The sequence below is a fragment of the Schistocerca gregaria genome, chromosome X, assembly GCF_023897955.1.
Source record: "Schistocerca gregaria isolate iqSchGreg1 chromosome X, iqSchGreg1.2, whole genome shotgun sequence".
NCBI classification, from domain to species: Eukaryota; Metazoa; Arthropoda; class Insecta; order Orthoptera; family Acrididae; genus Schistocerca; species Schistocerca gregaria.
Window position 1 is genome coordinate 532027473 of NC_064931.1, and position 27309 is coordinate 532054781.

Here is a 27309-nt window from a genome sequence, read left to right on the forward strand (position 1 = left end):
GGAAGGGGAAGGCTGAGAAAGCAAAAGTAAGAACAGAGACAGAACCATCCCCATATGAAGAGATTGCAACAGAAGAGCAGACAGACGTGCAGAGCATTCGCCCTGATACCACCTACTCCAATCAGGGTCTCACAGTGGGCACCACCCATTCGCAGCAAGGGCCACCTGGCACAGCAGTTGTTGCTGGGAGTCCCAATGGCCCAGAATGATGTGCAGCCACTCCTAGGCATACAGGAGGCAGTGACAGCTCAGGTAACAGAAAAGTGTGATCCTTGTGCTGTCATGGCGCTCAGCTAGATGAGTACATAGTAGCCCCACCACCTGGCTACTGTACTGATGACCTGGTGAGGTTTGGGGGGTGGAGAGATGCGGGGGCTATCTATGGCGAAAAAGAAAGGTGGTGGGGGCAGAGGAACCCATGCCAAAGACTCTAGGAAGGGAGTTCTTCCCCAAATGGCTGATACTATGTAAATAGAATTTAGAAAGGGAGGTCAAACCCCAAGGAGTGTAGAGTGTCAACACAAGACAAGTCCATGAAGGACTAGTAGAACTAAGGAACAGCTGTGTCGTCGTAAAAGGAAACAAAGGGAGAAAGGGGAAAGTAGGATGAGGAGGGGGAGTAGGATGAGGAGCAGCTAGGATTGGGAGGAATAGATATGGAGAAGGGAATGCAGCCTGGGAGAGAAGAGTGGTTGCAACAGTTCAAGGCCCCATGTACACCACACACGTACTCACAGAAGAGCTGCGGGGCCGCTGAAGGGGGATATTCAACATGGATCAAACATGGTAATGTTATGCTTTTATATCTCCCTGCATCCAGTGCAGTAGTGGCAAAATATTTGGAAGAAAACTTGGATGGAAGGAACAGTAGAGTTTAACATTCCATCAACATCGAGGTCAGACAGATCATACGTTCTGAATGTTTCACAGATGGGGAAGGAAATCAGCCATGCCCCCTCAAAGGGACCATCTCTGCATTTACCTGGAGCGATTTAGGCAAACTGCAGAAAATCTAAATCTGGATGACTGGATGCAAATCTGACCAGTTGCCCAGTTGGAAAACTGTGTAAATTTCATAGTCATGTTACAATATCAGGAGGCGTTTTCAACTTCCCAGCTGTAATAGAAAGGAAACTACTTGTGATAACATCTTACTTCTCCTGGTAAACAAAGGCTCCAAACTTTTCACCTCAATTAATACAGAACAGGCAATCAGTGCCCGTATGGCCACTATAATATATCACTGAATACAGCTGTAAATGTAAAGGAAAGTAGGAAGACATTTCTGCTTAAATGTGATTAAAAACAAAGGGCTGAAGCAAGAATATTCCACAACATCCCACAACAAATTCCAGATTTTTTTCAACCAAAATTGGTCAAGAAAAGAAATTGTTGCTTTACTTACTGAATGCCACTCATATATAAATGATCTAGTGGATAACACCACAAGTTTCTGAGGCTTTTTGTAAATGGTGCTGTTGTATAGAGAGAAGTCTTCAACGCTAGAAAATTCTAACAATATGCACGAAGACCTGCAGACGATAAACACTTGCTGCAAGGATTGGAAGTTGACCCTCAATGTAAACAAATCTAACAGATTGTGTATAAATAGGACGACAGACTCATTACTGTGTGATTGCTGAATTGCAGAAGAATCAATGGAAGCATTACATCCAAAAAATATCTAAGAGCAAACATATGGAATAATTTAAAGTGGAAAGATCACATTAAACTTATTACTGATAAGGAAGATGTCAGAAAGAAAGGTGTGGTCCATGCATGAAGGATGTAGCTTACAGAACCTTTGTCTGATCAAAACTTTAATATCACTCATCAGTCTGGGACTCATACCAGATAGGACTGATAGAGAAAATAGGTACAGAAAACTCCAAGAAGAGCAAAGCATTTCATTACAGGTTCATATAGTAAGATCAAACACATCATAGAACTAGTGGTGTTCCAGTCGCATGTGAAGATTGTAACTGTCAATTTTCAAAATATTTTGCAAAACTGATTTTCTTCCATTTTTTCCCCATTCTACATTTTCTGTTCAAACAGTCATGTTTGCATAGTTGCATAGGCATATTGCTTGCTGATTAATACTTACAGTGTGTTGCTCTAACCATACAGTAGCCTTTTTCTCCAGTGACAGCCAAGCGATCCTCTGAAATGTGAAGCTGTGGTGCCCGATCATGTAATGCTAACAACACTGTACTGGGGCTGACCACACGATAAAGCCATCCAGGTATTGGTTTACCAGCCCAGTCGCTACTCTCATCAAATTCCTAAAACAAGATGCAACTGTTGAGACAAGCATTTGGCAACTCTTGACATTTATCTCATGAAGAGTTTAATTTTAGAATATTAAGCATTCTTTCGCCCGTCCACAGCAAACCACCAGATCTTGATACTGGAGTTTATATTACTAGAAATTTAAGAATACGTAACTGATCATTTTACACAGTCTTGTGAGTTACAAAAACTCTTGCACTTTATATACACAAAACTTTGTAACCCTCTGTTACTACGGCAATAGAGTCTGAATTGATGTGTTTTAAATGCAACTAAAACCTGATCTCAGTTCTTATGTACATTTATTTGGAAAAAAATTTGCATCCCTTCAAACATGTATTTTGGAGAGCAAGAAGTAATTTTCTGATAATTTCAGTACTGAACGAATAGCCACTTCATCCATTTACCTGCCGAAATGGAGCATGTGGGTCAGGTTCAGCTAAAATATAACGGTAACCATCTTTGTTGTATGGGTGTTCCAGAGGATAGCCATGTGCCGGAAGCTTTGGCGCTGCTGAATCACCACCACTTCTCCCTCGCTTAGAAGACTGGTCAGAAACTTTTCTTTTTGAGCTCCGACCTTTCACTCCAGTACCTGCTTGAACTACACAAATGCACAATTCAATAAACCTTAATACTTTAGCTAATATAAAAGTCATTCAGAAAATCACTCATTTTCATGGATTGACCTTTTTCCACCAAGATATTTGTGAGATGCAAATAGATCATCACTCTCACAATCAAAAATCCTATAGTGAGTCAACTGGCTCACTGATTAAAAACTACAAACATGTAAGGCCGAATTCACACGTAAGTGGTGCAGTGCAGACATTTGGTGCAGTCATGGTACTGTTTCATGCCATCTCTATGTTAACAAATGAAGCAATCCACACAGAGGTGGCATGACTGAGTCTCATTGCTTTGTGGTCTATGCCACGTCCATTTGCAGCCAAGAGTGGCAAACCAAACTGCCATGTAGCAGAGGCATACGAATTGTGTCCTGTTTTAATTAATCTGAAGTGTCAAAATTCAAAATGATTTAGAGTCTAATAAACTTCTGCTAAACAATAGAAAAGTATCCTCAATTATATGATCATAATCATCTAGGCTATTGCAACTGCAGTGTGCAAGATAAAGCACAGCACATCATCACTGGAGAACTACACAAAACAGATTAGCCAATAAATCTCATTATTAATAATATTGTACATGACACATAATTGAATCAATCACTGAATAATGTTGTAATTAACAAACAGTAAATTTTACAGGAGAACAGAAAAACTGTTTTCCGCTTACTTATTTGGGCTTTCTTCATGCAACCAGAGTATCTGTGGTAAAACATCGTCCAGTATATTTTTGTAACGGCTATTACATAATTCCTTATGTTATCTTTGAAAGAAAAAGAAAAAACCTTTTTTATGTTACTGGATGAACAACATTGTATCTGTGCAGTTACAATGGGGTGCTGCTGAAACACACTGGCGTTTCTGTAATACTTATTGCAGAAACTGAAACCTTATTTTGAGAAAGTGCAATGACTCTGGCCAAAACACAATGTATATTGCGTACAAATTTGCATAAGTAGCAGCAACAGCAAAACATACAGAAACATTTAATACTATTTCTGCTGCAATTAGATTAAACATGGACAGTCAGCATTACATTTTCTTTTCTCAATCAACGGATCTTGCCAGTCAGTCATGTAAATCCACTATTCATTTGGTAGGTGCTCACAGAAATTCCATTTTTCAGCTGAGATATATTGGCATATGTCAAGTAAGACTTTCTTCTTGGCACTTTTTGTTGGGAGAAGTTTATGATACAAGAGCGGCAGTTTTCTTTTCCCAATACATCATGGCTTCTTTGCAATGGTTTGAGAAACCCAAGGTTGTAGGACTTTCTTCCCTGCTGTGTATTAGCGTCATAAACTGAAATTTTAACCAAACGTACTCAGTTGCTTTAAATGAGCTTCTATACAACACCCTTGGTCCTGTGCACTAATATCCCTAAAGTTCTTTGATTCCATATTGGAGGCAAGGAAACCATTGTCTTTGGCATTAGCAATGAAGGGAATCCAACTGTCTGAATAATATACATGAAAGGATCCTTTGTTCCTCTCTATAAGGGAAAAATCTCCATTGCATGGTATACAACTGTGCCCTGCAACAAGGAATTTCTGGTCTATAGCAGTGAAATATTTACAGATGATCAAATTTTCGAAAATTGTCCTAATATTTTGAACATACCTCTCTAATACCCCTCTGTATCTGCAATATTTAGGCTTACGTTCAAGTGAAAATAATTCAAAAAATGAGTTACAATCAAAACATTAGAATTCTCAAATATTTAACATACAGCTACAACTTTTTGGCTACTTGAATCATGAGAAACATTTTTTCATAATGACTTGGAATTACAACTTTGTTCCACTGACACTATCATGGGACAATTCTCTTCTTTGTAAATTGGGCCTCAGTGAGCTTGGTAAACTAGTATTCTAGAGTAATACAGACTTGAATTTCAATCCATCAACAGTAACAAGAAATGTCTCTATCAAAATGTATTAATTATAACAGAAGGATAGACAGGGCATTCAACAAAGTGTCATCATCCAACATTCAGAGGACTCACTATAAACTTGAAGTTGATTGTTGCTTACTCTGATAGAAACAGCAGAAAACATTCTGAAATAAAAAAAAAGTGGGGAATACCCAGTTGTTGGTGAAGACACATAATTCCTTCATCTCCAGCAAAGACATTCACTCACGCCAAAATAGCATCACTATTAACACAAGAGGAATTGTCTCGTGAAGGGGTATCTGATTTATTAAGTGTCAATGATAAAATAAATACATAAACAAATAAAAATAAAATACTACCACCTTTACTTTAACTTTAGACTCGTCAACCATTACTTAAGTGTCTTCATATGTACCAACCCCTTTGAATTGTTTGAATGCCAGTAGTAATGGCTACACACTGTTTACAAGTAATGCACGGGCAACAAGTGAAAGTTGCGCCAAGACAGCTGACAATGCAGGGCAATGTGCTCATTTCAAGGACTTGTGAGAATTGCTCCAGTGTTTATGTAACAACATGCTAAACCTGCAGAGTTGTTCAGGAGGTAAAGAAGGTATAAAGATTACTCGTATGTTTCTTACAACGAGGTACAAATTGAAGCACCTGGCCACATTCACTGCACCCTTCACCTCAGCTACTAAAAAACCTATCATCAAAATTGACATGCCTGCTCAAACACAAATCAACATCATAATCACAAATACATGCTTCCCCAAGTGCAGTTGTAAGGCAACCACAACTTCCTTTTCACTAGCAAGAAGAAAAATTGGGCCAAACATTAATACTATCAACAAACCCCAAGCGCTCTGCTTGGAAATTTGAGAATGACCACAGCCCCCCTAACTTCCCTCTATCCCGTGTCAGGACACGACAACTGTGAACTATGGATGAAGAGCAACAGGCAGATTCCATATTTCTAGATTTCCAGAAAGCATTTGACATGGTGCCCCCCACTGCAGGCTGTTAACGAAGGTACGAGCATAGGGAGTATGTTCACAGATGTAAGAGTGGCTCGAAGACTTCTTAAGTAATAGACCCCAGTCCATTGTCCTCGGCAATGGTTGTTAATCAGAGACAAGGGTATCATCAGGGGTGCCCCAGGGAAGTGTGATAGGACTGCTGTTGATTTCTGTATATATATAAATTACTTGGTGGGCAGCAATCAGTGATTGATTGCTGCTGATGATGTATGGTTCTGTGTCGAAGTTGAATGATTGTAGGAAGACACAAGGTGACTTAGACAAACTTTCTAGTTGGTGTTATGAATGGCAGCCAGCTCTAAATGTGGAAAAATGTAAGTTAATGTGGATGGCTATGAAGAACAAACCTGTAATTTTCAGATACTGTATTAGTAGTGTCCTGCTTGATACAGTCAAGTCATTTAAATATCTGGGTGTACATTGCAGGGCAATAGGAAATGGAATGAACATGTGAGAACTGTGGTAGGGAAGGCAAACAGCTAACTTCTTTTCACTAGAAGGATTTTAGGAAAGTGTGGTTCAAATGTAAAGGAGACTGCATATAGGACACCGTTGCAACCTATTCTTGAGTACTAGTAGTGCTTGGGATCCGTACCAGGTCAGATTGAAAAGAGATATTGAAGCAATTCAGAGGCAGACAACTAGATTTCAAACCGGTAGGTTTGGACATGTTACGGAGGAGCTTTGGGAACTCAAATGGAGTCCCTGGAGAGGGGTGACGTTCTTTTCAAGGAGTACTATTGATAAAACTTAGACAACCTGCATTTGAAGCTGACTGTAACAATTCTATTGCTGCCAACATACACTGCGCGTAAGGACCGTGAAGGTAAGATATGATAAATTAGGGTCCATATAGAGACATATAGGAAGTAGTTTTTCCCTCTATTTGCAAGTGCCCCAGGGGAGGAATAACTATTAGTGATACATGGTACGCTCTGCCAGACACCATACAGTGGCTTGCGGAGTATCTAAGTAAATGTACATATAGATGGTGGTAAGACATGGTCCACCAGAACCCTGACAATGCATATGCCTGTCTTCACATTCCCAAGCAGTCCAGCATCGTGTCAGTGTCACATTCGAATGTCCCCAAAAAATCCGGATATTAGACAATTCAACCAAGCAGCCAAATGGAGGCAAACTGTCAGGTGCTGATAATGAGAGAGAGAGAGAGAGAGAGAGAGAGAGAGAGAGAGAGAGAGAGAGAGAGAGAGAGATGGAATCATTAGAGCAATGTATTCCATGTTGACCCTATGACACCACCACTTACAACTGCAATGGGCATGGAAACAAAGACTGGATTATGGATCAAAAGAAATGTGTTGTCTGGTCAGATTAATCACGTTTCTTGTTGCACTGCAATAATCAATATCTAGATACATTTGATGTCCTCCCCTAAAGATGACGTCATCTTCCACCAGGATAACTGTCCGTGTCACAAGGCCAGAAAAATCCTATAGCGGTTTGAGGAGACAACAGTGAACTCGTGATGTCTTTGTCTCCAAATCTGTCAGCTCTGAACCCAATGGAACACATCTAGGACACTATTGGGCATCAGTTCTGCATCCAAAAACCACTAGCCCATAATTTACAGGAAATGCGCATACCCCTGAAAACTACCACGGTCTTATTGAACACATAACATGCACAATCACTGCGTGTTCCAAAGGTAGTCATTGTTTTGGCTCATAACTGTATTTTATTGTAGAATGAACATGATACACTATGTGATCAAAAGTATCCGGACACCTGGCTGAAAATTACTTACAAGTATGTGGCACCCTCCATCGGTAATGCTGGAATTCAATAGTGTGTTCGCCCACCCTTAGTCTCAATGACTGCTTCCACTCTAGGCATATGTTCAATCAGATGCTGGAAGTTTTCTTGGGGAATGGCAGCCCGTTCTTCAGAGTGCTGCACTGAGGAGAGGTATTGATGTCAACCGGTAAGGCCTGGCACGAAGTCAGCGTTCCAAAACATCCCAAAGGTGTTCTATAGGACGTAGGTCACAACTTTGTGGAGGCCAGTCCATTACAGGGATGATGTTGTTGTGTAACCACTCTGCCACAGGCCGTGCATTATGAACAGGTGCTTGGTCTTATTGAAAGATGCAATCGCCATCTTCGCATTGCTCTTCAACAGTGGGAAGAAAGAAGATGCTTAAAACATCAGTGTAGGCCTGTGCTGTGATAGTGCCACACAAAACAACAAGAGGGTGCAAGCCCCCTCCATGAAAAATACAACCACACCGTAATACCACCACCTCCGAATTTTACTGTTGGCACTACACACGCTGGCAGATAACGTTCACCGGTCATTCTCCATACCTACACCCTGCCATCGGATCGCCACATTGTGTACCATGATTCGTCACTCCACACAGTGTTTTTCCACTGTTCAATCGTCGAATGTTTAGACTCCTTACACCAAGTGAGGATTCATTTGGCACATACAAGAGTGATGTGTGGCTTATGAGCAGCCGCTCAACCATGAAATCCAAGTTGTCTGACCTCCCACCTAATTGTCAAAGTACCTGCAGTGGATCCTGATCCTGTTTGGAATTCCTGTATGATGGTCTGGATAGATGTCTGTCTATTACACATTATGACCCTCTTCAACTGTTGGCGGTCTGTGTCAGTCAACAGACAAGGTCGGCTGGTACGCTGTTGTGCTGTACGTGTCCCTTCACATTTTCACTTCACTATCACATTGGAAACAGTGGACCTAGGCATGTTTAGGAGTGTGGAAATCTCATGTACAGATGTATGACACATGTGGCACCCATGCACCTGGCCAAGTTTGAAGTCCGTGAGTTCCACGGAGCAACACATTCTGCTCTCACAATGCCTAATGACTACTGAGGTTGCTGATATGGAGTACCTGGCAGCACAATGCACCTAATATGAGAAATTATGTTTTGGGGGGTATACAGATACTTCTGATTACACAGCGTATAACATCAGTAACATAGCTCCAAATAATTCTGCTGCAATATGAGTAGTAGAGATATTTTTTCAATCGTTTTTAACAGTAATACTATGAATACCTGGCTGAATTCCAGAATCTGTGATCTTCAAGTGACCACCACGAATCATTGCCTCATAGTTTGGCTTTATATTTGTCAGCTCCAAACCCAACAGGCCATATAATAAGTCATTTCCATCATCAGAAGATTCTTCACATGTGAAAAGTGAGCCTACATCTTTGGTCAACGCTCGTTGTATCTGAAAATCATCACAGAAAACAATATTTTAAAAACTATCCAGTAATTTTGATTCAGGACAATTCCTTCAAAAAGGCACAGCCTGCCACCTGTCGACTTCTCATCCAACACATTAAGCTGACATACAGCATAACACTGTAAAAGGATCCTTGGGCAAATAAATAACTAGTACTAAGAATTTTGTGACAACAGAAATATACCATAAATTTCTTGGTTTCAAAAGGCACACACTGCATAATAAGTGGTGCATAACAATGAAAAAGTAATGAACACAGTAGTTTTTGATTAGTGGTCATAGTGGTATCAACACTAAAGATGGTACAGTAGGCTGAAATGCTGAATCTAATAGAGCAAAATTGTTACACTGTGGAGTACACAGTACTGTTCCTTCTTTTAATCATTGCACCAACAGCGAAATGTCAGATATTGAGGTAGGTAATCACAGAACAGAGCCCCACCGTGAAAAAGCATCTGTGAGCGTTGTTTCAATCAAGAAAAAAATGCTTGTTTCGTAAACAACTCACCTTACTTCTCAACACAGATTCCTTTGAGGTATATACACTTGGTCCAGCAACCCTGCAGCTTTTTCAGCCCATCGAAAAAATTGGTTCTGAAAAATACTTGTTGACTTCAACTATCACTTCCTCGTTTGATGAAACTTCTTCCCAGCAAGCCAAAGTTCCAAGTTAGAGATTCAGGAGCAAGTCACTTGGAGCTAAGTCTGGTGAATAGGGTGGCTGAGGAACAAATTCATGCACTTTTGCCATTTTTATCACTGACGTGTGGGATGGTATGTTATCCTTGTCGAAGAACACCTTTTTGTGTGTGAACCTTGGTCTTTTTTGAGCCAATGCAAGTTTCAAACGATCCAACAATGAAGAAAAATAGGGTCCAGTTATGGATCTCCCTTTTCCAAATAATCTGGGTATTTTTCCTTGAGGGCGGGGGGGGGGGGGGGGCGCGGAAACAGTGGCCATAAGCTTACTAGCTAACAAAATGGTCTTTGCCTTCAATTGTGTACTTTCATCAGCCTTTGTCAATTGTTTTAACTGCCACTTTGACTATGGTGTGGAATGATGGATCCAGGTTTCATCAACAGTCACATATCAGCACAAAAAGTCTTGTGGATTGTGTTTAAGCATTACCAGACATTGTGTTGAAATGTTGTGCCAAGTGCACTCTTGGATGACTGAACAATCACACCATCCACCTCACACACACCTTCCTGTTAGTCAATTCTCCATGCAGGATACTATGCACTGACCATGTTGAGATGCCTACAGTTTTAGCAATCTCTGGTATTTTTATTCGATGGTTTCGCGGTACCACAGCATGGATTTTGTCAATGGTTTCCTTTGTGGTGACTCCATTGGACGGCTGAACCATGCTTCATTTTCAGTGCTTATCCTACCACATTTAAATTCATTAACACGAAAGTAAATGGTCTTCAATGATGGTGAAGAGTCCTTGTGAACTTCATACAAATGTTTTGATTTGTGCAGAGTACAACATTTCAAAAGAAAATGTTTAGGTAACAGCATGAAACTCAATTTTCTCCATTTTCAACTGCAGTCAACACACTGACCAATTCAGATGGCTGCCACACCAGTAAAGAAAAACAAAAGAACGATTTGGAGTAGGAATTAAAATCCATGGAGAAAAAATAAAAACTGAGGTTCGGCGATGACACTGTAATTCTGTCAGACAGCGAAAGACCGGGAAGAGTAGTTGAACAGAATAGACAGTGTCTTGAAAGGAGCATATAAGATGAACATCAACAAAACCAAAACGAGGATAATGGAATGTAGTCAAATTAAGTCAGGTGATTCTGAGGGAATTACATTAGGAAATGAGGCACTTAAAGTAGTAGATGAGTTTTGCTATTTGGGGAGCAAACTAATTGATGATGGTCGAAGTAGAGAGGATATAAAATGTTGACTGGCAATGGCAAGGAAAGCATTTCTGAAGAACAACATTGAGTATAGATTTAAGTGTTAGGAAGTCGTTTCTGAAAGTATTTGTATGGAGTGTAGCCATGTATGGAAGTGAAACATGGATAATAAATAGTTTAGACAAGAAGAGAATAGAAGCTTTCGAAATGTGGTGCTACAGAAGAATGCTGAAGGTATCATGTAACTAATGAGCTGGTACTAAATAGAACTGGGGAGAAGAGGAGTTTGTGGCACAGCTTGACTAGAAGAAGGGATAAGTTGGTAGGACATGTTCTGAGGCACCGAGAGATCACCAATTTAGTATTGGAGGGCAGTGTGGAGGGTAAAAATCGTAGAGGGAGACCAAGAGATAAATACACTAAGCAGATTCAGAAGGATGTAGGTTGCAGTAGGTACTAGGAGATGATGAAGCTTGCACAGGATAGAGTAGCATGCAGATGCAGATCAAACCAGTCTCTGGACTGAAGACAACAACAACAAATAATATAACATATTCACTGCTAACCCTTCACTATTACTACGCCATTAACAGTGCCTCACCCTGGATTCACACAGATAACAGTAAGTTTCTACAGCCAGATGAGTTGTCTGGCTTACGATTAGAGGTAAGTAAATTCAATCCACAGACCTTCCTCATGAATCAGTTTATCTATTAGTGAAACTGTATCAAAATTCCCAGAATAGTTTCTGAGATCATCCCTCACATACAGGCAGAAAAATGCAGTGGGGACTTTAATTTATGATATGAGGATGTGTAGATGATCGTCATGCCCAACCGTTGTTTGTGTAGCAGCAACAGCACGAGTAGTCAGTTATACTAGTGTACTTGTGTACACCCTCTCTCCTTTCTATACTGGTACAGTCCACTTTTACCTGAAAAGATTCAAGCAGCGTGTTTACACACTTCTAAACGGGCAGCGGGAAGACTCGCAAGCCGAGGCTCCAAGCGTATGGAGATGGTGAATTCAGAGATGATATCATAGGACTCATTAGCAAATTTGTAAAGCTCATTTCTGATCTCTTCTGCAGACAGCCACTATTTGTGTGTTGTAGGTCACTTTTGCTACCATGAGCTCTCCTTGGTCCTTTGTCTTTGATAATGGTCAGCAGTTTGTCTTGTGAAAGTTAGCAGATTTCTACATATGCAATGGTATTCAGCATCTCACTACTGCCCCGTTTCACCCAGCTTCCAATCTGAATGTGGAGCGATTCATGCAAACATTTGAAACTCCAATGAAAAAGTTCATATCTGACTTATTCCGCGACTACTCAATGTCTAGTTTGCTTGCCACGTACGAGGTGACGCCGGTTAACAGGCACAGAGCAGTGTAGCATTTGCACGGGCACCAGCTGCAAGCACTTTTGGATTTGTTGTACCCAAAATCACATGCCTCCCAACAGTCATAGCCCCTCTTTTTTCTCATAGGGCTGCCAATTGGACCTGATGTACTGGTGGACCACAAATGTCAGCATTCATTCGTGGTGGCTGTCTGTGAGGAACAGCTGACCCGTCATTCGAATCCAACCAGCAGGGCCTCTGCCACTGCCCCAGCAATAAGGTCAGTCACAGGATTGGTCCTGTGGAAGGCCCCCAATTGTGGCAGCATGCACACCTGCTGCCACCCCTTTCATGCCTGTCACCGTCCTATCTTCAACTGCAGACTGGGGGCACAAGCAGAGATTGCACCCTTGACTGTCAATTTGGAGCCCATGGATCTAGCGTCCCAGAGATCCCCTCCTCTCATTTGCCAGTGGTTGAGTCCCTGATCTCACTAATGGCAGTGGACTAACCCCAGCCTCGAAAATCTTCCGCCCTTCCAGTGGAGCTAGCTGCATTGGCATTGCCTCCTTTGGTGGTCCATCTGTAGTTGAGGGATGTCTTGCCCTAGCCAGTTCTAAAACAGCAGTTGCATCAGAAGCCAGATCATTTCCCGCCCTATGTGGGCTTTTCATGGAAGAGGGATTTAGTATCCCCGCTACAGGACATCGAGATGGATGCAAATGAGCTGGCATGGTTATCGAAGTGGAACAGTACAGAACGCTGTCCCAGGGTGCACATGTGAAGCGCAGCATGTAATTTTGTCAACAAAGGAAAATTAGGGGACAAAATTCATGTAGCTGCAGATTTCTGTACGGTGGTATATGGGAGTGCCATGAACAACATACTAAATATCTTGAGTGTTAGTGTAGGTCACTTCTTTTTGTTTTTCTTGACTAACTCTAAAGCCAGAGCTTCTAGCAACAAATGTTTCCCAGTATAAAACTGAATCACATTAAATTTCCTACAATAAATGCCTTATTCATTTTTTCTCTAGTTTGCACGTTACAGGTGATAGAAAAATTGCAAATTATTGAAAATGGTATTTACTGGATTAAAATTAATGCTTAGTGTTAATGAAGTGGGTTAAGAACAAATATTAAATGTGCATACCACATCTAAGGGGGTAGAACTGTATTAAGGAATAAATTGTGTTCTTGGGAGTGTATTGGAGTGGATGCAGGATGGGGGCAGTGGAGGAATTGAAGGGGGAGGGAGTAGATGCATGAGGGAAGGCCAGTTGCCAGAACATGGTCATACATTTCCCCCCTCCTAGGGTCTGCAAACTGAAGAGTGAGCAGGCGAGTCCCCAATCTTGCTATTTCTCAATGACAAAAGAAACAGCTACAGGGTGTTTCAGGTAGCTATACCAATGTGTCCACAGCTTGCCTTATAATTACTGCCAACACAGTGCATAGAGATGTCCTTGGAGAATTTATTTTCCAGCACGTTTGTTAACACTACACGTAATGTGATGTTTGGTACTAATAATACTAACGTAAGAAATGCATATGGACAGAATTTAAATAAATAAGAGGACAATGTTCTACACTGCTAGAGTGAAACTTTATTCTTCATAACTGTGTACAGCAACTGTGAGGCTACTTCCCCTACCATGAGAACTGCTTCCTTTTCAGTATACGTCACCAGTATTTCCTGCCCAATTATCATATGTGAGTAGACAAAATAGATTCATGAGCTCATGTTTATGTAGTAGAATTATTTTGTTTAGTGAATGAGTATTTATTTGCAGTTGTGTGAGCTTTAATGTAAAATATGTTTCTGTAATCAATGGCTGAGAAGTGTTTAATATGTAGCTGTGAGGTTGACAGTGACCTGTGCAGTGTTGGTGGGGAAGGGATTGGATTGATAAATGTGGCACCTTATTGTTGTCTCTCCTTGACAGCATATTGAAAGTCATGTCCTTGTGTTAAAGTCAATTGGCGGTGTATCAATGAATGATTAGAAAGTTACCACACTTCTCTGTGTTATTGGTAGACTGTATAAATCTTTTCCATTAAGGAATTACTGGCACAGTGAACATAGCTGATGCAATGGGGCTGATCATGTTCAAGTCTAGAACAGTAATGTGCTGTAATCCATTGCTTGTCTTATGTTGAAATACCTTCAATTTCAGAACACCAATGTGACCTACTTCTATTGCAGAGAGAGACAATTTAAGCCTTTGGGCCTCTTCAGGTGCTGGGAGAGCATAGTCTGGGGTGATTCATGTGATACCCCTCCGTCATCCTGTGATAGTGGAGACAATGAAATTGTCAAATACAAGTTGACAGTGTGTTACACTTGGGAGATAAGCTCTGACGTGTGGTAGACAGTTGACAGCTCCAGCTCTTGAGGGTTTTTTTTTTTTTTTTTTTTTTTTTTTTTTTTTACATAACCCCTCACACCTGCAAATAAATAATCACTCAATAGACTAAAAATAACTCCACTACATAAATATGAGCTCAGTGAAACCATTTCCTCCCCTCATGTAAGATAATTTCTCCTCTGGCAATGTCGAACAGTGTGCAGATATTTATGTAAATTCTGTTCATGTGTGTCTTGTGTTAGTGTCACTAGTAACTCATATCCACAAGCCCTGCAGTGTTAATGCACATTGTGAAAATTAAACATCCCCGGGCATGTCTGCATACTGCATCCCCAGTGATTCATAAGGCACACTGTGGATGGTCAGTATAACTTAGTAAAACACACTGTAGTTGCTTCTTGTGATTTAGTGGGACAGGTAGAGGGGGGGGGGGATCACCTGACTGATCTTCAGTTTGCAGACCTATGAAGGAATTAAGTGCATATGGTTTGAGCAACAAAAATCGAATAATGTGCCAATCAATGGACCTCCTCTTCATGCAAAATCTAATGAATTTGCTTGTCTGTCGGGAAATCCAAACTTCAATTGTTCTACACCTTGGGTACAATGCCTCTCAGCTCACCACGAATTTGTGGCAAAGCTGTCGCTATCTCTGATGGTCTAACAAATGAGTTGCTATCAAATAAGTGGCCTGTTTGGTGAGATGGTTGCAAGCCAGATGCTATATGCCATGTAGAAGAAACTGACTTGTTTTACAACATGACACCAGTTAAGGCACTGAAATTTAAAGGTGAACAGCATTTGATTGGGAAAATGTCTAAGACAAGAATAACAGCTATGGCTGCTGCAAATATGACAGTATCAAGTACAGAAAAGTTTTTGGTGTTTAGAAAATTGAGAAAGTCTGTTTTAAAAACATTCACTCTCTAAATTTAGTTTATGACGTATGACTGTTTTCAAAAGTGGTTGCGTAACTGGGACCCTCAGCTGATATCAAAAGAAATGGACAATTATTCTCCTCATCAATAATTGCCCTGTTCATCCAGCAATAGACAATCTGCAGTGCATAAAGTTTAATTTCTACCATCAAACGTCAATTTCTACAACCAATGGACCAAGGAGTTATAAAATCTCTGAAAATGCAATACAGAAAACTTCATGTGATGAACATGTTAACAAATATTCAATGTTCCTTACACAATTTTAATTATATCGGAAACGTGGGAAAATGTCAGTCAAAAGACAACTGCCAATTTCTTAAACATGCTGGATTCACAGATCTTTTTCACAATCGCAAGGTGAGGGATAATGAGGATGACATTCCTCTGGTAGAATTAGTGCAAGAACTTCTTCCATATTTGTCAACTTGTGAAATAAAGGACCTCGCCCAGGTTGACACCAATCTTACTGTATATGCCTCAGCAAGTGAAGAACGAATTTTAACTAACCTCCAAAGCCAGCACATGGTGGACAGACATGAAAATCAACAAGAGCAGTTTGTTGTGCCATCACTTAAAGTCCTCAGCTCAGTGAAGGTTTACAAAAATTTCTGATTTTCAAAGAAGAGTTTAATACAAATGACAATAATAAGGATTTAAAATGAATGCACTATCAAATTCAAAATACAAACGCATATATTAAATGCAAAAACTGAACAAAGATTACTGATTATCTTACATATGGCAGTATACTGTGGTATTCATTACTGTTATGCATTTTAAAGTAAATGGTTAAAAAACTAAACAGTCTCTGCTGTGACTTTAAGAAAGCTGAAAATTGAATTGCAATATGCGTTATTTTTTCAAAGTAGAGAAATAATTATTGATGTTTTTTGGACCTTTTCAATGTCTTAGGTATAGCACATCGCATTTCATAACATTTTAAAGAGAAACATCGAGAAAGTTTAGGCCTTCGTGTAATACTGTTTTATTTAATTTTTTATCTTTTGCTACAGTTTCTTAATTTTTGTAATACAGAAACTGGAAGTTGTGTCACCATGACTATTGATGATGTCAATAATGGTATTAATTTAGGCACAAGAGCTGATTGTTACAAATCCACATCATCATCATCATGGTACCTTTAATTTGCTTGGTTGACTGTTTATAAGCCATTGTTCTAATAACCTGGTGTTCCAATTATCCCAGTTGCCCCCCCCCCCCCCCCCATTTTGCTCTTGTACAGTATCATATTATTTTAAAGGTTCAGATAACTAACAGACTGTTCTTTTTAGGTGCTGGTAACATCCCATATGTTGAAACAATGAGAGACTATTGTGCCTTCAATACAACAGCAAAGGAAAACTGAGGTAATGGAAGTATTAGCAGGGATAGATGTTATATTAGCAGACGAGACCACTGACAGAAGAGGCCATTGTGTTTTTGCTGTTTTATTGAGAACTACTGAAGCTTGGAATGAGGAGAAACATTTTGTGGCAAGTGCGAAAGTTCTCGATGCAGAGAACTTGACACAATGTGCTTGTGCTATTTTGAGGGCTCTTCAAACATATAATATACAGTGTGATAATGTTAAGGCAGTAGCGAGTGACTGTGCTAGGTATATGAACAATAATAGGTGATAATTTAATCTATGTTCAATGCTGGGCACATAAAATTAATCTAATTGCTAACATTTATTCCAAGGAACTTAGTTAAATACTACAATCAGTTATTTATAGAGTGCTGTTTTAAACACCAGAAAGAGGAAACATTTATATTTGCAGTTTCTTAAAGAAAAAAAAAATCCAAAGGTTTTTCCTCTTTCACTTTTAACACAATGGAACACTTGGCTCTCCACAGCCATCTACGTAGCAGAATATTTTGAGGTAATGATTGAATTCTTCCACAGTGAAGATATGCGAGAGCTGTCGAATGCAGGCACTGAGTATATTATCTATTTCAATGTCAGATAATGATGTAACTACGATTCTTTCAGAGGCCATGTTTGTTAAAGGACATGCTGGAGATTACATGAGCATGGCTGTCTTCTTAGAGACTTCAAAGCATCCAATTTCACATGATCTTTATTCAAAGTTGAAGCGTCTTGAAGTAAGCTTCAGTATTGTAGCAAAAGGAATATTTTGCAACCAGTGAGATTTTAAAAACGATAAAGAGAGAAGTTTTTCAGGCAGAAATTAAGGAGGGGTTGAAGCGAACTGGACTGCACCTCCAGTTTTCAAAGCCTTGGATTCTTGTTTTGATCCAAGGACAATAATTCTCAATCCTATTAATTCCGAAATGGCCAGGATCCTGCAATCTGCAGCTGGGATGACCATTCTTAGTACTGCAGAACTTAGTACTCCAGAATTTTGTTCAAAACCAAATGTCAATTCAGTCGGGACATGCTGACATAGTGAAATGTCTGCAGTCAATAATCAGCAATTTGCAGATGCAGCATTGAAAGCAGTTTGGTTCCCTCTGTGTTCCAATATTGACAGCGAGAGGCCGTTTTCAAACTATAACGAAGTACTGGCAGATAGGCGGCACAATGCTGCCACTTGAAAAAATAGTCTACAGAATGATGACTTAGTGCTACTGTAGACCTATCTTTCTTAGCATGTTTCCTTTTTCTTCTAAAAAAAAATGGATATTCTCACTTTTTCAAGTGTAAGGATGTATTTCTGTTTTTACCTCATTTATCCAGTTCTTGGTAAAACCAGCTGAAAATGCAGTACATAAATTAATCTTACTACCAATTGTATACATTTGTCAAAAAACTACGTTAAAGGAAGTATTTTTTTATTAAAAGACTGTGTTACTAATGGGAAATAGAATTTAAAACTCGAAACTTGTACTGAAACATATTATAAACTTTGTTTCCAAGCAACATGTGAGTGAACATTAAAAAAATTAAGAAAACTGAATTTTGTCTTATTTTTAACCCAAGTGAAATACCTTTCATAAGTGTTTTGATGATATTCATACAGAAAAATCTCTTGGAGATGTAGCCAAGACTTTTTGAACATAAAAAAGGCTGCCATTTGCTGCTTTTGCTCCACAACAATGCCCCAGTTCATTCAGCACAAGAAAGAGTCACATGCACTGCTTCTTTGAATTATCAAATTTTCCATCAGAGTAAAGTGGAAGAAGTCACTTGGGGGTTTTTGTAAACAGTTTACTGAAAGTGATTGTCGTGCCTACCCCTACACACATACATTACACTGTTGCAATGCTGACTTACCTTTTTTTAGGGCACAAAATGACTGAGGTCATACATGCCTAAATCATAACTTAAGAGAGGGCCTGTGTCTGAGAAATGCACTACATGCTTCTTCAATTTACCCAACACATACAAGCCTAAATCGCACTAACAGGTGAGTAAAAATATAAGGACTAATGATTGTGGACCTGGAACTCAAACAACACACTTACTGGATATGAGATGAGCCGTTAGAACGACCCATCCTTTTAAGAGGCTGGGCGGGGAAAGTTTCTCAGGCAACTGGCATCAAAGTTCAAAAATTAAATCTACTTCAGCATGTTATTACAGTGAGTAAATAGTAAGACACAGTCTTTGCTTCATCTGCTATAACCTCAAATAGTTTACATAGTTAGCTAGCTCTCTCTCTCTCTCTCTCTCTCTCTCTCTCTCTCTCTCTCTCTCTCTCTCTCGAAGTGTAAGGGGGTTGAAAAACTGACACTGGATTAGAAAGTTGAGTACCATCAGTGGTTCATTACAGTATGCGAAAACTGGTACGGGGTCACTGTTTCACAGGTGATCACAGCTGGAAGGACAGTGCCCCTTACATAGTCTAGCTAACATTATTTCCTCATGGGCAGTATTCATGCCAGAGTAATAGGGTGTTCCTATGTATCACAATGCTAAGATCATCCAGAGGGTCAGAATAGATATTGTATCTTAGCAGCAGCACATTGGTGCCAGTACGAACAAGCAAGTGAGTGGAGACAATCCTGGATCTGCTTTACTAAATGATGGCACATGTACAATGTGCACGTAATATTAACTGTAAGGCTCTTAGAATCCCCGAAATTTGTGTAGAGCTTGCACGAAAGTAGTGAATACATCACAGTGAATCCATCTTAGAATGAAATGAGGGTAGCTTACATGATAACTTACATGCCTTCACTAACAAAAGTCTAAGTATTAAGCTGGGATTTTACAGGGTTCATGGAATGTATCCTGGAGAGCTGTCCATGGCTTTCAAATTTCTCTCTCATATGTACTCATACACAACTAGGCACCATCAAATGGCTGAACAACATATTTCAAGTGTAATGGCTGTACTTTTCATATGAGTCAACACATCACATTGTTCTGGCTACCCTTAATGAAGTTTAACACCAATATTTGAGTATGTGTAAGATCATTAACTTTATTAGGAAAATAGCTAGGCCTTTGCAAATGAAACATCAAACTTTAGAAATATATTTCTGGATTATTTCAGTAAACTGTAAATTGACATGTATTCCCGGGCATGGGCCAAGTGTTTGCAAATCACATGGATATATTTTTACAATTTCATATCCAACAATACAGCAGAGGCATGGAAAACATACAGACAGCATATTCAACCCACACAAAGTAAAGGGACATACCACATATAAATAGAGTGGCAATTTTTTGGTAGGTCAATGAGACATCTGAAAGGGAACTGCATCAACATGCATCGGCAGCCACTGACAATCACAAAATGACTTCCAATCCCTGTCAAACTGAAAGGGACATACCTGTGACTGTGGTGGCACATCATTCCAGGTTTTTGCAGCACCTGCCAGAAACTGGAAAAGTCAAGAAGTTGGCTAGATGGTTTCCTCCGTGAGTTCACTGCAAAACACATCGCCAAGTAGTTTGACTTCCACTGTTCTCTTACAAGACAAGCATTCTGTTTGCAAAACACTGACACACAATTATTGTTGCCCCAGAATACTGGCTGACTCCTGACAAGGTTTCAAAACAAATGTGAATGCAGATTCTTCACGTGAATGAAGTAATGACAACTTGTGGTACACAACTACGTTCACAACTTGATGAAGTGAACTGAGCAACAATGTTTCACACCACTGTATTTCATTAGGATGTAAGGGTGATGATTGACTTCAATAGGCTTTCAGCAACTTGTAGCAACAATTTATTACTGCAAATTCTAAGAACCATGTTACACACTGAAATACTCACGCAACAGTACTCTAAAAATCCACTGTACATTAACACCCATTGCTCAGCTGTCAATGGCCAAGACTGTAAATATACAAAGTTGGTTGCCGAACTAAGATATGCACAAGGAACCACATGGACAGCAGCTGTCAGCAACTAACTGCTCACTTGGGTTTTCCATGCCCTTATGCAGGAGGAATCGTCCAGTAAAGCCTTCCAACATGCCAGTAAAACCGTAATGGCAGACTTTGCACAATCATAAAAAATGGCACAATACTAATAATTCGAAAATTCATTTCCACAGACTACTACACACACATCAGAATGATCATGACAATGAAAGAAATTCAGTGCTGCTTAGCTGATACCCTTACAACCAATATTACAAAAGTTATGCATTCATATGTAAGTGAATATCAACAGTCCATTTAAAATTAACAGGTGAAAAACAGTGTACATATATGTATCAAAAATACATTTTTGTCGAATATGATGCAACCAAATGTAGAACATATGTAACTGTCATAACAGTCTGTCTTAACATACTCCATCTAAACGACTTGCCTTGGCACAACGCATTTGTATGGACTCTTAAGACAACTTATGACAGTTATGTATGTTCTACATTTGGTTGGCTCATATTTGATAAAAATGTATTTTTTATCCAATAATTCACACTGTTTTTCCTCCTGTGATGATTGTAATAATCAAAACCAGTACAGAATAAATACACAATTGTACAGCTGATGCCACAAAGAGGCTTTTTCCAAAATATCCAACAGCTGTAGACAGTCACCAATGAAAAGTTCTATACAATCCTTATTAACATTACTAACATGCAAATACATCAAACTATATTGCCAAATGAGGTATTAAAAGATAGCTGAAGAGATCGACTGTGGCCATAGATGGTTGTAACTCATACACTCATTTGTAATCTAAATTATATTCTGTTTAATTATTCATAAATATGCAAACATGAAAAGGTAGAGGTCACTACACTGGCACAAGAGTTATTCCCTATGTAATTAACTAATGAGTTCATTTGGCCATAAATAAAATCTCTTATTATTCAAATGTGCAAAGTATTTATATCATATGAGCACCAAACAACAGAGTGCAGAAATAGTGCTACCAGATTTTATTTTTTACCCACCTTTCTTTTAATTAAACATTTATTGGAATTTCAATGCAACTGTCTGCACCTATGCAATCATTATTGCACTGCTAATTTTTTTATTTATTTATATAACACTTCTTTGATTTCCAAATACTTTATTGTAAGCCTACACTCCTAAATGTTGAGTGCTAATAAGAAACAATAAATCAATAATTCCTTTAAGCACATTGGACAAAATGTTAGTGCCCCCATGTGACATCATCCAAATATGCTGTTAAACTACCTCTAGCCTTAATAATGGCCTCAATTTAGAGAGAAAGAGTTGAAGTTCTTAGGGTATGCCATTTCCAACTAAGCAATTCACTAATGATTAGAGCCCACAGAGCTACCAAGTTACAGCAATGTTGATTGCCAAGTTTCACCCACTGTTCCCAGATATTTTCAATATGCTTTTAATAACTTGCAGTCACCAATCTGTACAAGATGAAGATCCACAATAGATTTATTACTGCAAACTATAAGAACTATATAATACACTGGATTACTCAGTAATCTAAAAAAATGAAAATCATAAGAGTACACCCACTGCTCAGCTATTGATGGCCAAGGCTGCAAACAGAGTGATCTAGTGGGCCAGCTAAGGCGCTGTAGGATGTCAGAGTGTTCATTAAACATGAACGTATATGTATCAGCCTGTAAACACAGCTGTTTTTGTCTTAGAAGATGCGAGTGTCCACAGCATACTGATCATGAAAGCGTACAAGAAAGAACATCTTGTCACTGAGAATGTTGAAATTAACACTGCGATTCGTGTTCATGGTATATTGAATTAGTGGGCCCAAATCATCGGACAAAAACCATTCACCACACACTGCAGGTTAAATGTCCTGTTACGCTGGAATGCACTAAATGCCTGGCATGAAAAATTGCCTCTCGTCAGACTGACCTACATGCAAACAGCCAGCTACTATGCAATTTCTGTCTTATTTGGCAAATTCATGACAGTTTCATGCAGCTGTGAGAATTGGCTTTTCACAAGGTACCATCTCCATATGTCCATTTGTGCAGTTGTATTGACAACGCTCTCAGAAACTGGGGAAATGGACCTGCATTCACTGACAGAATCAATTCTTATCGAGTTTGAAACTGTTTTAACACTCATTGTTCTCACTATAAGAATACAAGAGATACACCATTCTTTTTTGAGACATAAGACAAGGCATCTTCATACACCAACAAGTAGGGTAACTTTATTAACGGTATGGTCTGGGCACAGCCAAACATGAAAGGTCATTACTGCTGTTCAGTCACGTCTGCAGACCAATCCACCTTACTCTGTTACTTCCATAATACCTATTGACATGTACACACAACTTTGCTGTCATGACTTATGTTGGAAGTGGAGGATCCCACAGCTGCCTGGTACCTGATCCACACTGTCTACAGCAATCCAAAATGACCTGTATGCTTTTTTAACAGGGTAACTACAATTTTGTGTGATGAGCTTACAATACATTCCTACTGTTGGCCACCACTAATAAGCCTTTGGGAATGAATTTCTGTTTTATTTACAATTTGAAAACTTGCCTGACAAAGAACTGTTTGACTGTAGAATCCTTCGTAAAACCTTCATTTCTGCGAATAAAATTAGATGGCATATATTCAATACTGTCCCGCTAACATTTGGCAAGGTCATACATTAGCTGACCAGTATACACAGGAAACTGGTTCCACTTGTTTGTCAGATAAGACCCGATAGAGGCCCATTCTCACTCCTCTTTTCCATAGAATGGATGAAAGTTTACAACTTCGCAGTACATATTCCCACAGGAAACATCTGGAACACAATATTTCAGGACTTCGTTGCAAAACCCACATGTAAGATCTTGAAAGATAATCCAGATGTATGTGGTGTGGTGTCACGGTATTTTACACTCTTTGGACAACCGAAACATGCAGTACAGGCAATTGGCTTTAACATTCTATGTAACTATGAGGGTTATTTGAAAAGTTCTCTGAATGGAATAGAAAAAAGTACTTACATCACAAACTTTTTTTTTATTTTTCAGTGTAGTCTCCTTGTAGATTAATGCACTTGGTCCAACATTGTTCCAGTGCCTTGATCCCATCTTGAAAATGAGTTTCCTCCAGGTTTGAAAAACAGTTGTCAACTCTGCCTATCAATTCTTCATTTGAAGTGAATCTTTGTCCACCAAGAAAAATTTTCAGTTTTGGGAAGAGATGGAAGTCTGTCAGAGCCACATAAGGTGAATGTAGCAGGTGTGGCAACAATTCATACCTTAGTTTGTTTAATTTTGCCATGGTGATGAAACGTGTGTGTGGGCGCGCTTCAAGGGTCAAGGCACGCATCTTGAAGACAATTTTTTCATTTCTCATTCTTCAGTTAAGATGTGATATACCCTTTCGGATGGCGTCTGGCATGCGTGAGCAATTTCACACACTTTCAATTGGCAATCCTCTGTGATTATTTTGTGCACTTTTGCAATGATTTCTGGAGTAGTGACATCTTGGCCGACCACTGCACGGATCATCACCTAAGCTCTCCCAACCAAATTTAAATTCATTTGTCCACTTGACTACAGTTGAATATGAAGGAGCAGAGTCCTCCAGTATATTCTGGAAATCAGCATGAATGTCCTTCGTTTTCATACTTTTCTTTACAATGTACTTAATCACTGCTCGAATCTCTATTTCTTCCATTTTTGCAAATTTCTACACAGGAACAACAGAGCCACGTCACCGCCACAGCTACTCTCCTGGAAATTGAAATAAGAACACCGTGAATTCATTGTCCCAGGAAGGGGAAACTTTATTGACACATTCCTGGGGGTCAGATACATCACATGATCACACTGACAGAACCACAGGCACATGGACACAGGCAACAGAGCATACGCAATGTCGGCACTAGTACAGTGTATATCCATCATTCGCAGCAATGCAGGCTGCTATTCTCCCATGGAGACGATCGTAGAGATGCTGGATGTAGTCCTGTGGAACGGCTTGCCATGCCATTTCCACCTGGCGCCTCAGTTGGACCAGCGTTCATGCTGGACGTGCAGACCGCGTGAGACGACGCTTCATCCAGTCCCAAACATGCTCAATGGGGGACAGATCCGGAGATCTTGCTGGCCAGGGTAGTTGACTTACACCTTCTAGAGCACGTTGGGTGGCACGGGATACATGCGGACGTGCAATTGTCCTGTTGGAACAGCAAGTTCCCTTGCCGGTCTAGGAATGGTAGAACGATGGGTTCGATGACGGTTCGGATGTACCGTGCACTATTCAGTGTCCCCTCGACGATCACCAGAGGTGTACGGCCAGTGTAGGAGATCGCTCCCCACACCATGATGCCGGGTGTTGGCCCTGTGTGCCTCGGTCGTATGCAGTCCTGATTGTGGCACTCACCTGCACGGCACCAAACACGCATACGACCATCATTGGCACCAAGGCAGAAGCGGCTCTCATCGCTGAAGACGACACGTCTCCATTCATCCCTCCATTCACGCCTGTCGCGACACCACTGGAGGCGGGCTGCACGATGTTGGGGCGTGAGCGGAAGACGGCCTAACGGTGTGCGGGACCGTAGCCCAGCTTCATGGAGACGGTTGCGAATGGTCCTCGCCGATACCCCAGGAGCAACAGTGTCCCTAATTTGCTGGGAAGTGGTGGTGCGGTCCCCTACGGCACTGCGTAGGATCCTACGGTCTTGGCGTGCATCCGTGCGTCGCTGCGGTCCGCTCCCAGGTCGACGGGCACGTGCACCTTCCGCCGACCACTGGCGACAACATCGATGTACTGTGGAGACCTCACGCCCCACGTGTTGAGCAATTCGGCGGTACGTCCACCCGGCCTTCCGCATGCCCACTATACGCCCTCGCTCAAAGTCCGTCAACTGCACATACGGTTCACGTCCACGGTGTCGCGGCATGCTACCAGTGTTAAAGATTGCGATGGAGCTCCGTATGCCACGGCAAACTGGCTGACACTGACGGCGGCAGTGCACAAATGCTGCGCAGCTAGCGCCATTCGACGGCCAACACCGCGGTTCCTGGTGTGTGCGCTGTGCCGTGCGTGTGATCATTGCTTGTACAGCCCTCTCGCAGTGTCCGGAGCAAGTATGGTGGGTCTGACACACCGGTGTCAATGTGTTCTTTTTTCCATTTCCAGGAGTGTATATTCCAAGAGCACTGACAACACGTATTTACTGGCAACAGTCCAATGAATATCACTTGAACAGCTCGTTGCCCTAGTGCTGATCTCTTGCGGTGATTCCAAGAACTTTTCAAACCACCCTCATATCGTGTTATGTTATGTGATACCAGTACGGCACATTTCAAATAGATTGTGTTGGAAAAGGGTATTTTATAGCATGTTGCAGTGTTATTTGTCAGTGGTTGGAGATTAGTTGGTGTAATTTGCAATTATCAGTTAGTAGGGTTGCGAGTTATTGGAGTAAGAGTGGTAATTGGTTACAGATTTGTTTTCTGTTTTATAATTGTTAGTTCAGCATAGTTAGGAAATTAAATTTTGCTTTGATTTTGTTATTAGTCATGAATATGATAACGAAATTCACTAGCAGGTCCATGTGTGCCCCAATGGGGGATGATATCCTCCAATTGTAAAGCTTGCTGGCTCAGTTTGGCAGGTGCCATGTTTGCGAGCAATATATGAAGCTGACCATAGTGGCTGCATTTCAGACCCGGGATAAATATATGTGGCACTGTTCACATGTTTGCCAACATGGCGCCTGCTAAACTCAGCCAGCAAGATGTACAATTGGAGGAACTTCATAGTTGTGGCAATGTCGTCCCCCATTAGGGCATGCCAGGACCTGTTAATGAATTTCCTTATTATATCCACAACTAACAACAAATTCAAAGCAAAATTTAATTCCCTAAGCATTAAAAATATGCATCAACATGCATGATCCTTGCTATCATTTGGTTGGTTGATTTAATTACTAAAGGGACCAAGCTATAGGGTCATCAATCCCTCCAACACAGATCAGGCAAGTCAACAAAACTACACACCAACGATGGGCTTAGTGTGCAAAACCCAAGGAAAGGAAACTCCACAGTCTACTGAAGATCAACAAAGCCTAGGGAGAGAAACAAGAAAGAAGAAAACAAGGAAAGGAAGAATGGCAGGCGAGGTGCTCCATACATGGAGCAGCCGGAGGCTCTCAAAGGCAGAAACTGCAATGGGGGGGACATATTCCACAGTACTTACTAGATGAACCCCACCCAACAATACACAGGAAAGTCACATGGACCAGGAGAGACAAGCACAAGAAAACAGAGAAAGCATACCAAGTCAAACAGAACACATGAGAAGGGTGAAGAAGAGCAAAAGAATGGTAGGATGAGGGCTGGGG

The 27309-nt window shown here is 40.4% G+C and overlaps 1 protein-coding gene across 2 annotated transcripts in view; it reads right to left on the reverse strand.

Annotated features, from left to right (window-relative positions):
• LOC126297652 (set1/Ash2 histone methyltransferase complex subunit ASH2) overlaps positions 1 to 27309 on the reverse strand; it is a 154079-nt gene that overhangs the window by 70337 nt on the left and 56433 nt on the right. For both annotated transcript variants that reach the window (XR_007552559.1, XM_049988735.1), the window contains exons 5-7: positions 8902 to 9079; positions 2700 to 2896; positions 2108 to 2285 (exon numbers count right to left, since the gene is read on the reverse strand). Coding sequence is in view for 1 of the 2 variants with exons in the window: in XM_049988735.1 (XP_049844692.1) it covers positions 2108 to 2285; positions 2700 to 2896; positions 8902 to 9079 (553 nt within the window). In the remaining variant the exon portion in view is untranslated. The remainder of the gene's footprint in view (positions 1 to 2107; positions 2286 to 2699; positions 2897 to 8901; positions 9080 to 27309) is intronic.